The sequence below is a fragment of the Colobus angolensis genome, unplaced genomic scaffold, assembly GCF_000951035.1.
Source record: "Colobus angolensis palliatus isolate OR3802 unplaced genomic scaffold, Cang.pa_1.0 Scaffold350, whole genome shotgun sequence".
Lineage (NCBI taxonomy): Eukaryota > Metazoa > Chordata > Mammalia > Primates > Cercopithecidae > Colobus > Colobus angolensis.
Window position 1 is genome coordinate 601429 of NW_012116822.1, and position 11707 is coordinate 613135.

The 11707-nt window shown below is 56.9% G+C and overlaps 1 protein-coding gene across 1 annotated transcript; it reads left to right on the plus strand.

Annotated features, from left to right (window-relative positions):
* Positions 1 to 732: 732 nt before the first annotated feature.
* On the plus strand, positions 733 to 3575 carry N4BP3 (NEDD4 binding protein 3). Its single transcript, XM_011952910.1, has 4 exons — positions 733 to 1083; positions 1344 to 1865; positions 2269 to 2523; positions 2645 to 3575. The coding sequence occupies exons 1-4, from the start codon at positions 763 to 765 to the stop codon at positions 3170 to 3172; spliced, it is 1626 nt and encodes a 541-aa protein (XP_011808300.1). The 5' UTR covers positions 733 to 762; the 3' UTR covers positions 3173 to 3575.
* Positions 3576 to 11707: the final 8132 nt, after the last annotated feature.

Below are 11707 nucleotides of genomic sequence, written 5' to 3' on the forward strand. Positions count from 1 at the left end.
GAGCATATGCAGGGGCTGGCATGAGTCCAGCTGCCCTGTCCCTCCTCCTCCCACCACTGCCCAGACGGGAACACCTGTCCCGGAAACTGTGGCCATTGTTCACGTCATCCTTCCTCCTTTTGGGCCCTTCCTGTTTGTATCCCTCCCACTGTAGCCCCCAACCCTCCCCCACCCCATGCCAGATGTTTCCCTTGGGGAGCGTTGACCCTTTGCAGGAAGAGGGGCTGCAGGGGTTATCCCTCTCCCATGGGTAGGAGGGTCCCACTGGCCTTGGGTCTCTGTGCCTTCTCCCCACCCCACAGATTTGGTGGGGAACATGGCAGGAGGGTAAGCAAGGTCAGGTTCAGCCAGGCTGAGTTTGTCTTCCTTAGCCCTGTGCTGGGAGGAGGGTTCCTGTCCTGCTGCTTCAGGGCCTATCCCCTCCCCATACTTCTGAATCCCACACAGGCCCCTAGGTGGAGCTGGCCCTTCGGTGCATGGCTGGGGCACCACTGTTCTTCCTTAGACTCAGTCCAGCAAGTGACAGATGGGCAGGTGGCTTTGGGGCTTGTACTTCCTTCTCTTGCCAGTCTAGGGATCGTGTCCTGGGGTTCTCTCTTGGACCCACATCTGCCTTACCTGGGCCTGGGCCAGGTTGTGGGGAGCTACAGGGAGCAAGTGGCTTGTTTTCAGGCCCCAGGGAAGTTGGGTCACCAGTGCCCACCTGCCCCAATGGAGCTTTCCAATTCCCAGAAGCAGCTGCCTGTGCCCTGTTGAAAATTCATGGCCACAGCCCCAGGCCCTGCTGGCATTGCCATGGGCAGCGTGGGCAGCCTGTTGGAGCGGCACGACTTGTCCCCTGAAGAGCTGCGGGCGGCCCTTGCCGGGTCTCAGGGCTCCCGCCAGCCTGATGGGCTCCTCCGGAAGGGCTTGGGCCATCGTGAGCTCTTCAGCTACCTGCACTTCCCCAAGAAGGACGGCAAGAGCACCAAGCGGGCCCCTCGGAACGAGCCTGCAGACTATGCCACTCTCTACTACCGGGAACATCCTCGCGCGGGTGACTTCAGCAAGACCTCGCTGCCGGAGCGGGGTCGCTTCGACAAGGTGCACCTCTGCCCATGCCCCTTACAAGGTGTGGGGAGGGTGGGGTCTCCTTGGAGACCCTGATGTTGGGATGGGGTGGGGATGGGGCATGCTGAGATACGAAAATCGTGCTATGGGCTGGCCTGAGACTTGTTCACTGCCTCCTGGTGGCACGTGCCCCGCGGTCTCAAAGAGGATCCCTCAGGGGCTGTAGGAGCATCAGGAGGTAGAGCAGGCAGCTGCCCAGGTCTCACACCTGCCCTCTCTGCCCTTTCTGGCAGTGCCGCATTCGCCCCTCGGTGTTCAAGCCTACGGCGGGCAATGGGAAAGGCTTCCTGTCCATGCAGAGCCTGGCAGCCCACAAAGGCCAGAAGCTGTGGCGCAGCAATGGCAGCCTGCACACGCTGGCCTGCCACCCGCCCCTGAGCCCCGGGTCCCGGGCCAGCCAGGCCCGGGCACAGCTGCTGCATGCCCTCAGCCTAGATGAGGGCGGCCCTGAGCCCGAGCCCAGCCTGTCTGACTCCTCCAGTGGGGGTAGTTTTGGTCGCAGCCCTGGTACTGGCCCTAGCCCCTTCAGCTCCTCCCTTGGCCACCTTAACCACCTCGGGGGCTCCCTGGACCGGGCCTCTCGAGGACCCAAGGAGGCTGGGCCACCAGCTGTGCTGAGCTGCCTGCCCGAGCCACCACCCCCCTACGAGTTCTCCTGCTCCTCTGCCGAGGAGATGGGAGCCATGCTGCCCGAGACCTGTGAGGAGCTCAAGAGGGGACTCGGCAATGAGGACGGCTCCAACCCCTTCACGCAGGTGAGGGAGCCCCTGCCCTGGAGTCCTGTTCTGTGCCTCAGCACTGGGGTACAGGCCAGAGAGAGGGGCCATAGCCAGCTCACCCACATGGCCGTGGACACAAGAGAGCAAGAAAGAGGGAGCTGGCTCGGCTTCCTTCCCCTCCATCCCAGATGGTGGGGATGTCATGTCACTGGGGGTCCTTGCCTTGGAGTTGTGTGGGAAGGAAGGAGAGAGACTCCCTGGGAGGGCCATGTGATGGGGACATCTCACCCCAGAGGGCATCCAGGGTTAAAGCGCATGTGTGGCTGGGTCCTGTGGTATAGGGGCACAGGATTTGATCAGTGGCTTGGAGTATCAGGTGGAGCTCCAGGTCGCGTCTAGGGGGCAGGGCCACGATGGATGCATCTCTTTCCCTTGACAGGTGCTGGAGGAGCGCCAGCGGCTGTGGCTGGCTGAGCTGAAGCGGCTGTATGTGGAGCGGCTGCACGAGGTGACCCAGAAGGCTGAGCGCAGCGAGCGCAACCTCCAGCTGCAGTTGTTTATGGCTCAGCAGGAGCAGCGGCGCCTGCGCAAGGAGCTGCGCGCTCAGCAGGGCCTGGCTCCAGAGCCTCGGGCCCCCGGCACCCTCCCAGAGGCTGACCCCAGTGCACGACCAGAGGAGGAAGCCCGATGGGAGGTGAGAGATGACACAGGGCTCCGAGAGTCTCCCATCTCCATTGCCGGTCCCTTCCTCTGCCTGCCCCCTCCCAAACCGGCCCCCCACACCCTACTTTGCTTGCGTCCTCCCCATCCCCCAGGTGTGCCAGAAGACAGCAGAGATTAGCCTCTTGAAGCAGCAGCTGCGTGAGGCCCAGGCGGAACTAGCCCAGAAGCTGGCGGAGATCTTCAGTCTGAAGACACAACTTCGGGGCAGCAGGGCACAAGCCCAGGCTCAGGACGCAGAGCTGGTCCGGCTGCGCCAGGCTGTGCGCAGCCTGCAGGAGCAGGCCCCTCGGGAGGAAGCCCCAGGCAGCTGTGAGACTGATGACTGCAAGAGCAGGGGCCTGTTGGGGGAGGCAGGAGGCAGCGAGGCCAGGGACGGTGCTGAGCAGCTGCGGGCTGAGCTGCTGCAGGAGCGACTTCGGGGCCAGGAGCAGGCGCTGCGCTTCGAGCAGGAGCGGCGGACTTGGCAGGAGGAGAAGGAGCGCGTACTGCGCTACCAGCGGGAGATCCAGGGGGGCTACATGGACATGTATCGCCGCAACCAGGCACTGGAGCAGGAACTGCGGGCACTGCGGGAGCCCCCCACGCCCTGGAGTCCCCGGCTGGAGTCCTCCAAGATCTGAGGCCAGCAGAGCGAGCTGACAGCAGAAACACTGTCAGAAGGTGCCCTGAGACGGCCGGCTCAGCCTTCCCTTGCACTGATTGGGGTGGAACCTGCGGAGGCCAGGCCAGGGCTGGGGAGGCGCAAGGAGAGGAGGGATCCAGTGGGGCCGTGGGCTGGGTAGGGTGCCTTGGTAGGAGCCAAGACAAGGCCCTCCTGGCAGAGGAGCACCTAGGAAGGGCCCGGCCCTGCTTCCTGGAGTGGATGTGGCCCAGAGAAGGAGGCTGGGGGATCACCAGCTCCAGGGTCCCGAAGGGCAGGTCAAAGGGAGGCTGAAGACCTGGACTGGGGCCTTCCTCCATGGAAGGATGCTGGGGTGGGAACATTAGCCTCCCCGAGAATAAAACCACCGTTTTCTACCAGAGGCTCAGAATACGCTGAGCCTGTCCCTGACCTCAGACCAGAGGATGATGGATGGTCAGGACTGAGGCTGTTGACCTGGGCAGCAGCTCCTCCCATAGCCCGTGGTCAGTGGAAGGGTGTGCCCCGCACCTGTCTTCGTGGCCACTGGGCATGTATGTTGTGAGCAGAGGAATCCTACTCCTTGCCTCAGCCCCACACAGTTCCTTAGCTGCCGTGTGGGCTGAAATTCCTTTCTTTAGCACCAGTGGATTTTTCAGAAGGAACAATATCAGGGAATACCAAGAAAACAAAGGGCAAGTCAACCAGGGCGTTCTGAGAACATGAAATGTCTTCCTGGTGGGAAGGCTGGGCCCCAGGAGTATCCACAGGCTCAGGCCCCGCCCCTCCCAGAACCCACCTCCTGTCTCCCTCCCTCCATAGGAGTGGGGGGCCCTAGAAGTGGAGGGGCCAGGAAGAACAGTATCCTTCCCGGCCCCTTGCTCTGCCTCATTCCCTGTTCGTAGGAAGGTGCAGGAGAAGAGGCGGGCAAGCTTACGGGTTTCTTGGTAAAGAACCTTTACCACAGCAAGGAACGGAAACATTTCCCCATCAGCAGTGGGGCTCTGGGGCATTATTAAGTAGGGGTGAAATATGATTCATTTGCATTCTGGAAAGCTCTCCAGGAGAAAGCATTCCCCACCCCGCCTTGCCTCTGTCCCGCACCAGGCTCTAGGATGGTCAGTCCTCCCAGATCCCTGCTGTCAGCTGAGGCTGGTCCCTAAAACCCACACTTGCCTCTGGCCTCCTACAGGCCTGGCTTGCCCTCTGGGCCTTTGCTCCCCCGCTGGGTGCCTGGCCTGGAACACAGGTTCAGTCTGGCTGTGTGAGTGGCGTCTCTCCCTTCCTTAGAGGGAAGCTCAGCTTCCTTACACACTCGTCGTTGGACCGGCTGCCAGGCATTGCGTGCTTACTGTGCGCCAGGGGCTGTGTTGGGCCCTTGTGAATGTGGGGGCGCAGGCTGAATTAGATGAGCTCCTGCCCCAGGGGGGCCTGCACACTGATGTCAGCTCATCAGTCCCTTCCCTGACAGGGCAGCTCAGGGAACTTCGGAGAAGTTGTCTGCAGACAGCTACAGATCACTCCCTTTGGCTACCCTGGCCATGCCTGGCAGCCCCTCAGGGCCCACAGGTGGGTCTTGGTTGTGAAGTGGAGTTAGTGCACATGGATGTAGGGGGACGGGTGTGAGGCATGAGGTGGGAGACCCCGCCTTTTCAGGGCAGAGAGTGAGGCGTGTGCACTACCTGCTGTGGCAATGGTGTGTTTATGGCCATGTAAGTGGCAGGTGTGTGTAAAGATGTGCTTGTGGGTGGTGGGTGTGTCCAAGGGAGTGTGTTTGGGAGCCTGGCCTCCAAAAGCCAGTGTCTGGGTTGGAGACAGTGCGGGCCCCTTCTTGGCCCCACCCTCTACCCCATTTCTTCCTGTCGGCCCCAGCTTGTCTTGGCACTGGCCAGGCTGGGGTGGAGCCTGTGATCCAGACAGATCCCCTAGGCCTATCTGAGACCCATGCAGGCCCACACCTGAGCTCCTGTCTGCCTGAGGAGGGAAAGGGGGAGTGCCTAGGTCAGGCAGGCCAATCCTCTACACACCCCCCTGGTACCCATTCCCATTTCACAAACTTCTCCAAACCCCAAACGGAAATTTCTGAGACAATGGCCCCTCCAGAGGGCCCCTCAGAGCCAGGTGCTGGCCAGATGCCTTGATCACAGCCTCCGTGGCCAGGGGCCCATCAGGCCAGGTGCCCACACACCTGGTGCCAGGGTCCACCTTGGTATTCCAGCTCTGCAGAACAGTTCCCCACCCAGCAATTAGGGAGCTGGGCTGGCCAGTACAGCCAGTGGGGAGTGGGTGGGAGGTACCAAAACTTGGCAAGTGTGCCAGAAACCAAAGCCAGGCCCAGATGTAGGGGGAGGGCACAAGAGCTGAACCCGAACCTGGGGCGTCTCGGAGCTGGATCCCCGTCAGCTCATCCGGGCTGGACAAACCAGTTCCTGGATCTCCCAGCCGGCTGGGTGGCTCTGGGGCCAACCGACCACAGGTGTCACTGATCACAGGTGTCACTGTAGTGGCTAACACCTCGGGGCAGCCCCTCCCTCCTGCTGGTGGGGCCTCAGCTTCCCAGCTGCCCTGGCTTAGCCTTCCCTGCAGCGCCTCCCCAGCAGGCTTGATCCGGGCAGCCAGCTCTGCAGAAGGTGGCTGCCTTCTGGTGCTGGGCTCCCTGCCTCTGGGGCCTCCAGTCCTTCACTCAGTGTCATCCCTTCCAGCAGCTCCCTGGGCCCCTTGGTCCATCCCTTGAGGCTTCGGACACACTAGTGGCCTCTAGTCACTAATAGTGGTGCCTCCTTCTTACCTTGGAGCCCTCTGAGCCCTCATCCTGCAGGCAGAGCCCCTCAGTGCTCTGAGAAACCTTCCCTGAACTCACCACCTCCCCTGCCTGGGCACTCCCTTCTCCCTGCGCCCACAGCCCCCATGCCTCTCCGTCAGCGCTTTCCGTGCTGCTGTAATCGTTGGTTTGCCTCGTCTCCTTTGAGCTGTGGGCGTTGCCAGGGCAGGGTGGTGTCTTCCCCGCAACTCCAGAAGGTACTGGTGGGATGTGGAGTCAGGAGCAGCCAGAGCCCCCCACACTAGAATGGGTTTGAGCTTGGGGTGGGGTGGATGGGGAAGAGACTTACTCCAAATGTTCGTTCAACATCCGTGGGCACCAGGTCTGTGGCAAGCACAGGGACTCCAGGGCCAGCTGCCATTCGTTCCAGTGATGTATTTGGGGCCTTCTCAGGTGAGGAAGTCAAGCTGGCCAAGGCCTTCTGTCCCCTGCCCTACTGGGACTTAGCTGTGGGTGGGGGAGGGAGGCCGCTCCAAATAGCGACTGGGGCCAGGCAGGAGGAAAGGAGAGGAGATCCAGAAGTGCTCAGACAGAACTAGGGACAACAGAGGGGCCTCCATGGTGGCGAGTGGGTCAGCAGAGCATGGAGCAGGCAGAGGAAGCCTATCTGGGAGGCTGGGTGCATTTCTCTGAGACTCAGGGGATGTAGGTGTTGGAGTTTCTGCACAGAGGGCGCAGGCTCTGCAGTGACGGTTCAGATATTGATAACCCATCCCCCTTGGCGGGTCGGGGCTTAGACATCCATATTGGATTCAGAAAAGAACAAGAATGATGCTTCTTGCAACAAAACAAAAGTGATTATGTCACGAGAGGAGAGGCTGGAGGGCCACAGGAGTTCTCAGCTGGCTCACTCATCCGTCCAGGAGGTGGGGTCTCATGGTTTCATTTTGCTCTGGGCCTACTTAGAGTTTTGATAAATGCAGAGTTATATAACGAACCAACAATGAAGATATAGAATAGTTCTGTCATCCCCCAGCATTCTCCCGTGGCCTTCTAGTCCACCCCCTTGCCCCACCCCAGCCCCTGGCAACCACTGATCTGCTTTCACAATAACTGTATGGGTTTTTTTATCTTTCCTTTTTTGTGAGCAGTGTTTAATTCCTTTGCTCTAATATGTAATATTAGAACATATTACAAAGTAGCAAGAAAAATACGACATTGGTGTAAAAATAATCTACACCTCACAGAAGGAATGAAGAGCCAGAAATAGATTCTATTCTGTAGAAAATCTTACACAATAAAGGACTTCAAAACACCGGTAAGGAAGGATTCTTTAACAAGAGGTGCTGGGATAACTGGATAAAAATTTGGGAAAAAAGTCATACCATGCACCACCCCTGCATTTATTTTTATTTTATTTTATTTTGAGATGGCGTCTCGTTCTGTTGCCAGGCTGGAGTACAGTGGCGCGATCTCGGCTCACGGCATCCTCTGCCTCCCGGGTTCAAGCAATTCTCCTGCCTCAGCCTCCCAAGTAGCTGGGACTACAGGCGCCTGCCACCACACCCTGCTAATTTTGTGTAATTTTAGTTGAGACAGGGTTTCACCATGTTAGCCAGGATGGTCTGGATCTCCTGACCTTGTGATCCACCAGCCTCAGCCTCCCAAAGTGCTCGGATTACAGGCGTGAGCCACTGCGATTGGCCCACCCCTGCATTTATTGAGTTAAATTTTAAAAATCCTATCCTAGGAAATTGGTGTTGGGGCTCAGAAAATGATACCCCAAAGTATGGAGCTGTGGGAGGCTGAATGCTTTGAACTAAAGTCTCTGACCATCGCTCACTCCTCTTCCCTCCCAAAACCCCCCTGAAGCACAGGGAGGGGCCTTCTCTAAAGTTATCTTTTGTTTCTAAGGGAAGTTCCTGCAGAAGGAATGCCATTGTCTTGAGCCCTTTCCCTAGCATCTCATAAAACATGGATGATTCACTCACAGGAAAGGATACTGAAGGTGATACCATCTCTTCTGAGGACTGAGCCACTTGAGAGGTTTTATCTGCATGACAAGACAGCCTTTGTTTGCCATGCATTTCCTCCCCTCAACCTCCTAGCATCTGTAGCCACCTCCTTCCAGAAACCTCAGGCCCCAGTTTTTGGAGCTCAAATGCTATTTAGACTTCATCAATCTGGCCCTTACTAGAGTCTCACATTTTGTGGGACTCCTGTGCATGTATGTAATAAATTTGCATGCCTTTTCTCCTATTCATCTGTCTACTGTCAATTCTATTCCAGAGACTCAAATTATTGAAACTTCGGAGAATACAGGGCATGTTTAAAACTTCTACACTGACAAAAAGTTAATTCGATTACTACTGCATTAATGGGAGAATTGATTGCTTTGAAGGAATCCTCCCCATCCCTAACAAAAAACAAAAACACAATCCCTATGGGGAAAGACTGACACAATCAACTATTTAATACAACTTGGTGCACACTTGAAAATAATATCAAGATGCAAGGATGGCCACTTACTGAGGGAGAACCTCAACTTTGCTCACATCCTTCTTGGCTGTGAGGCAGGTCAAGGCTCCCGGAGAGGAAATGGGGAAGCCTGGGGCATTTGCCAAAGCCTGTGAGGTCAGGATGGCCGGGAGGCCGCTTGGGCCCCTTGGCCCCAGGCAAAGTTCAATCAACTCTCCACCCCAATGGCTTCTGTTTGGGCCAGGGCCACCCAGGCTCCTCATGCTTGGGCAGGCATCTCTGGGATGTGCCATCTCAACGCCCCCGCGGGCACACGGTCCTGCTGTGGGCCTTCTCCCCTGCTATGTATCATAAGGTTATTGAGCCACAGTTTCCTTATGTATATGTGGAGAACACTGGCTTCTTGATTATCTCTGAGTACCTCCTGTGTGCAAAGCCTGTGGTGGCGATAAGGCAGTGATGAAGACAAAACGTGCACCCAGTGGAGTTTTTCTGTTGAGACAGGGTCTCACTCTGTCGCCCAGGCTGGAGTGCAGTGGTGCAATCTTAGCTCACTGCAACCTCTACCTCCCAGGCTCAAGCGATTCACCTGCCTCTGCCTCCCAAGTAGCTGGGATTACAGGTGCCTGCCACTACACCTGGCTAATTTTTTTTGTATTTTGAGTAGAGACGGGGTTTCACCATGTTGGCCAGGCTGGTCTTGAACTCATGACCTCAAATGATCCAACTACCTTGGCCTCCCAAAGTACTAGAATTACAGGCATGAGCCACCGTGCCTGGCCCATATTTGTTTGTTTTTGAGACAGAGTCTCTCACACTCTCTTATCCAGGCTGGAGTGCAGTGGCGCAGTCACTGCTCACTGCAGCCTCGACCTCCTAGGCAGCCTCCCATCTCAGCCTCCCAAGTAGCTGGGACTACAGATGTGCACACCACACCTGGCTAACTTTTGTGTTATTTGTAGAGACAGGGTCTACCTATGTTGTCCAAACTGGTCTAGAACTCCTAGGCACAAGCATTCCTCCCTCCTCAGCCTCCTAAAGTGTTGGGATTACAGGCGTGAGCCACCATGCCTGGCCCCAAAGAGGGTGATGGGAGTAGGGGCCAGAAGACAGAATGAATAAACATGCAAGATAACTTCAAGTCAAGTGCTATAAAGAAAACAGGTCGGCTGGGCGCAGTGGCTCACGTCTGTAGTCCCAGCACTTTGGGAGGCCGAAGCGGGCGGATCACGAGGTCAGGAATTCAAGACCAGTCTGGCCAGCATGGTTAAACCCTGTCTCTACTAACATACAAAAAATTAGCCAGTAAGGCCGGGCGCGGTGGCTCAAGCCTGTAATCCCAGCACTTTGGGAGGCCGAGACGGGCGGATCACGAGGTCAGGAGATCGAGACCATCCTGGCTAACACGGTGAAACCCCGTCTCTACTAAAAAATACAAAAAAACTAGCCAGGCGAGGTGGTGGGCGCCTGTAGTCCCAGCTACTCCGGAGGCTGAGGCAGGAGAATAGCGTGAACCCAGGAGGCAGAGCTTACAGTGAGCTGAGATCTGGCCACTGCACTCCAGCCTGGGCGACAGAGCGAAACTCCGTCTCAAAAAAAAAAAAAAAAAAATTAGCCAGTCATGGTGGTGTGTGCCTGTAGTCCCAGCTACTCAGGAGACGGAGGCAGGAGAATTGCTTGAACCTGGCAGGCGGAGGTTGCAGTAAGCCAAGATTATGCCACTGCACTCCAGCCTGGGTGATAGAGCAAGACTCCCTCTCAAAGAAAGGAAAGGAAAGGAAAAGGAAACGGAAAGGAAAGGAGAAAAGAGAAAAGAAAGAAAAGAAAAGAAGAAAACAAAACAAAACAGGGCAAGGCACGGTGGCTCACTCCAGTAATCTCAATACTTCCGAAGGCTGAGAGTGGAGAATCTCTTGAGGCCAAGAGTTCGCAACCAACTTGCGCAACATAGAGAGACCACGTATCTATTTTGAAAAAAAAAAAAAAAGTAAGTTGCGCAAAGGGGAAGAAAGGGACGCATGGGGAGGCATGGAGGATTCAAGGGGAGGATGGCATGGAACGAGGCCCAACCAAAAGGGAGCAGAAGTTGGCAACACAGATACCTAGCTTTTTCTCCAGAACTGCTCCTAGTCTCAGCATCTGAGGTCTGAGGAGGAGTGGGGACTTCTTTACTCTTTCCCTTCAGAGCAGAGGGTCTGGAAGGATAGAAAATTCAATCTGGGGCTGGGTGCGGTGGCTCATGCCTGTAATCCCAGCAATTTGGGAGGCTGTGGTGGGTGGATCACCCGAGGTCAGGAGCTCCAGACCAGCCTGGCCAACATGGCAAAATCCCATCTCTACTAAAAATACAAAAATTAGCCGGGCATGGTGGAGCATGCCTGTAATCTCAGCTACTCAGGGGGCTGAGGCAGGAGAATCGCTCGAAGCTTGGAGGTGGAGGTTGCAGTGAGCCAAGATCACACCACTGCACTCCAGCCTGGGCAACCGAGCAAGACTTCATCTCAAAAAAAGAAAGAAGAAAAAGAAAATTCAGTCCGGTCTTGGGTTTGGGGTCAGTGCCTGTTCTCTCCTCCCTAACCTTCACCCTTCCTCCCTAGGAAGGATGGGCAGGTCCCATCTTCTCCCCTTCCCCCCTTCCCCAGGACAGCGACCAACAGAGGACGGCAGGGTGGGGCTGGACCCCCTCGTCCGCAGAACCGAATTCTGTTGAATACCCAATGGGCAGATTGAGTTCGGGACATGGGGACCAGCAAGGCTGGGACGGGAAAGACGAGTTTTCTGTTTTTTTGAAGCGGAGTCTCCCTTTGTCGCCCAGGCTGGAGCGCAGTGGCATGATCTCGACTCACTGCAACCTCCGCCTCTCGGGTTCAAGCGATTATCCTGCCTCAGTCTCCCGAGGAGCTGGGACTGTGAGACTACAGGTGCCCGCCACCGCCCCTGGCTAATTTTTGTATTTTTTAGTAGAGACCGGGTTTCACCGTGTTAGCCAGGATGGTCTCGATCTCCTGACCTCGTGATCCTCCCACCTCGGCCTCCCAAAGTGCTGGGATTACAGGCGTGAGCCACCGCGCCCGACCTGGAGTTTTCTTTTTTTTAAGCATCACTTGATATTTCAAGAGCGCACCGCGGGACCACCGCGGGCACAGCCCAGCTACCGCCCCTCACGGCCCCCGCGCCGCCCTCACTGAGCTGGGCGGGCAGCGCTGTAGGCGTAACCACTTGGGGCTTCTGACCCGGGAGCCGGGCGCTGGGTTGAGTGCGGGGCCGACGCCTCCTCTGCCGGTGGGGAACCCGCCA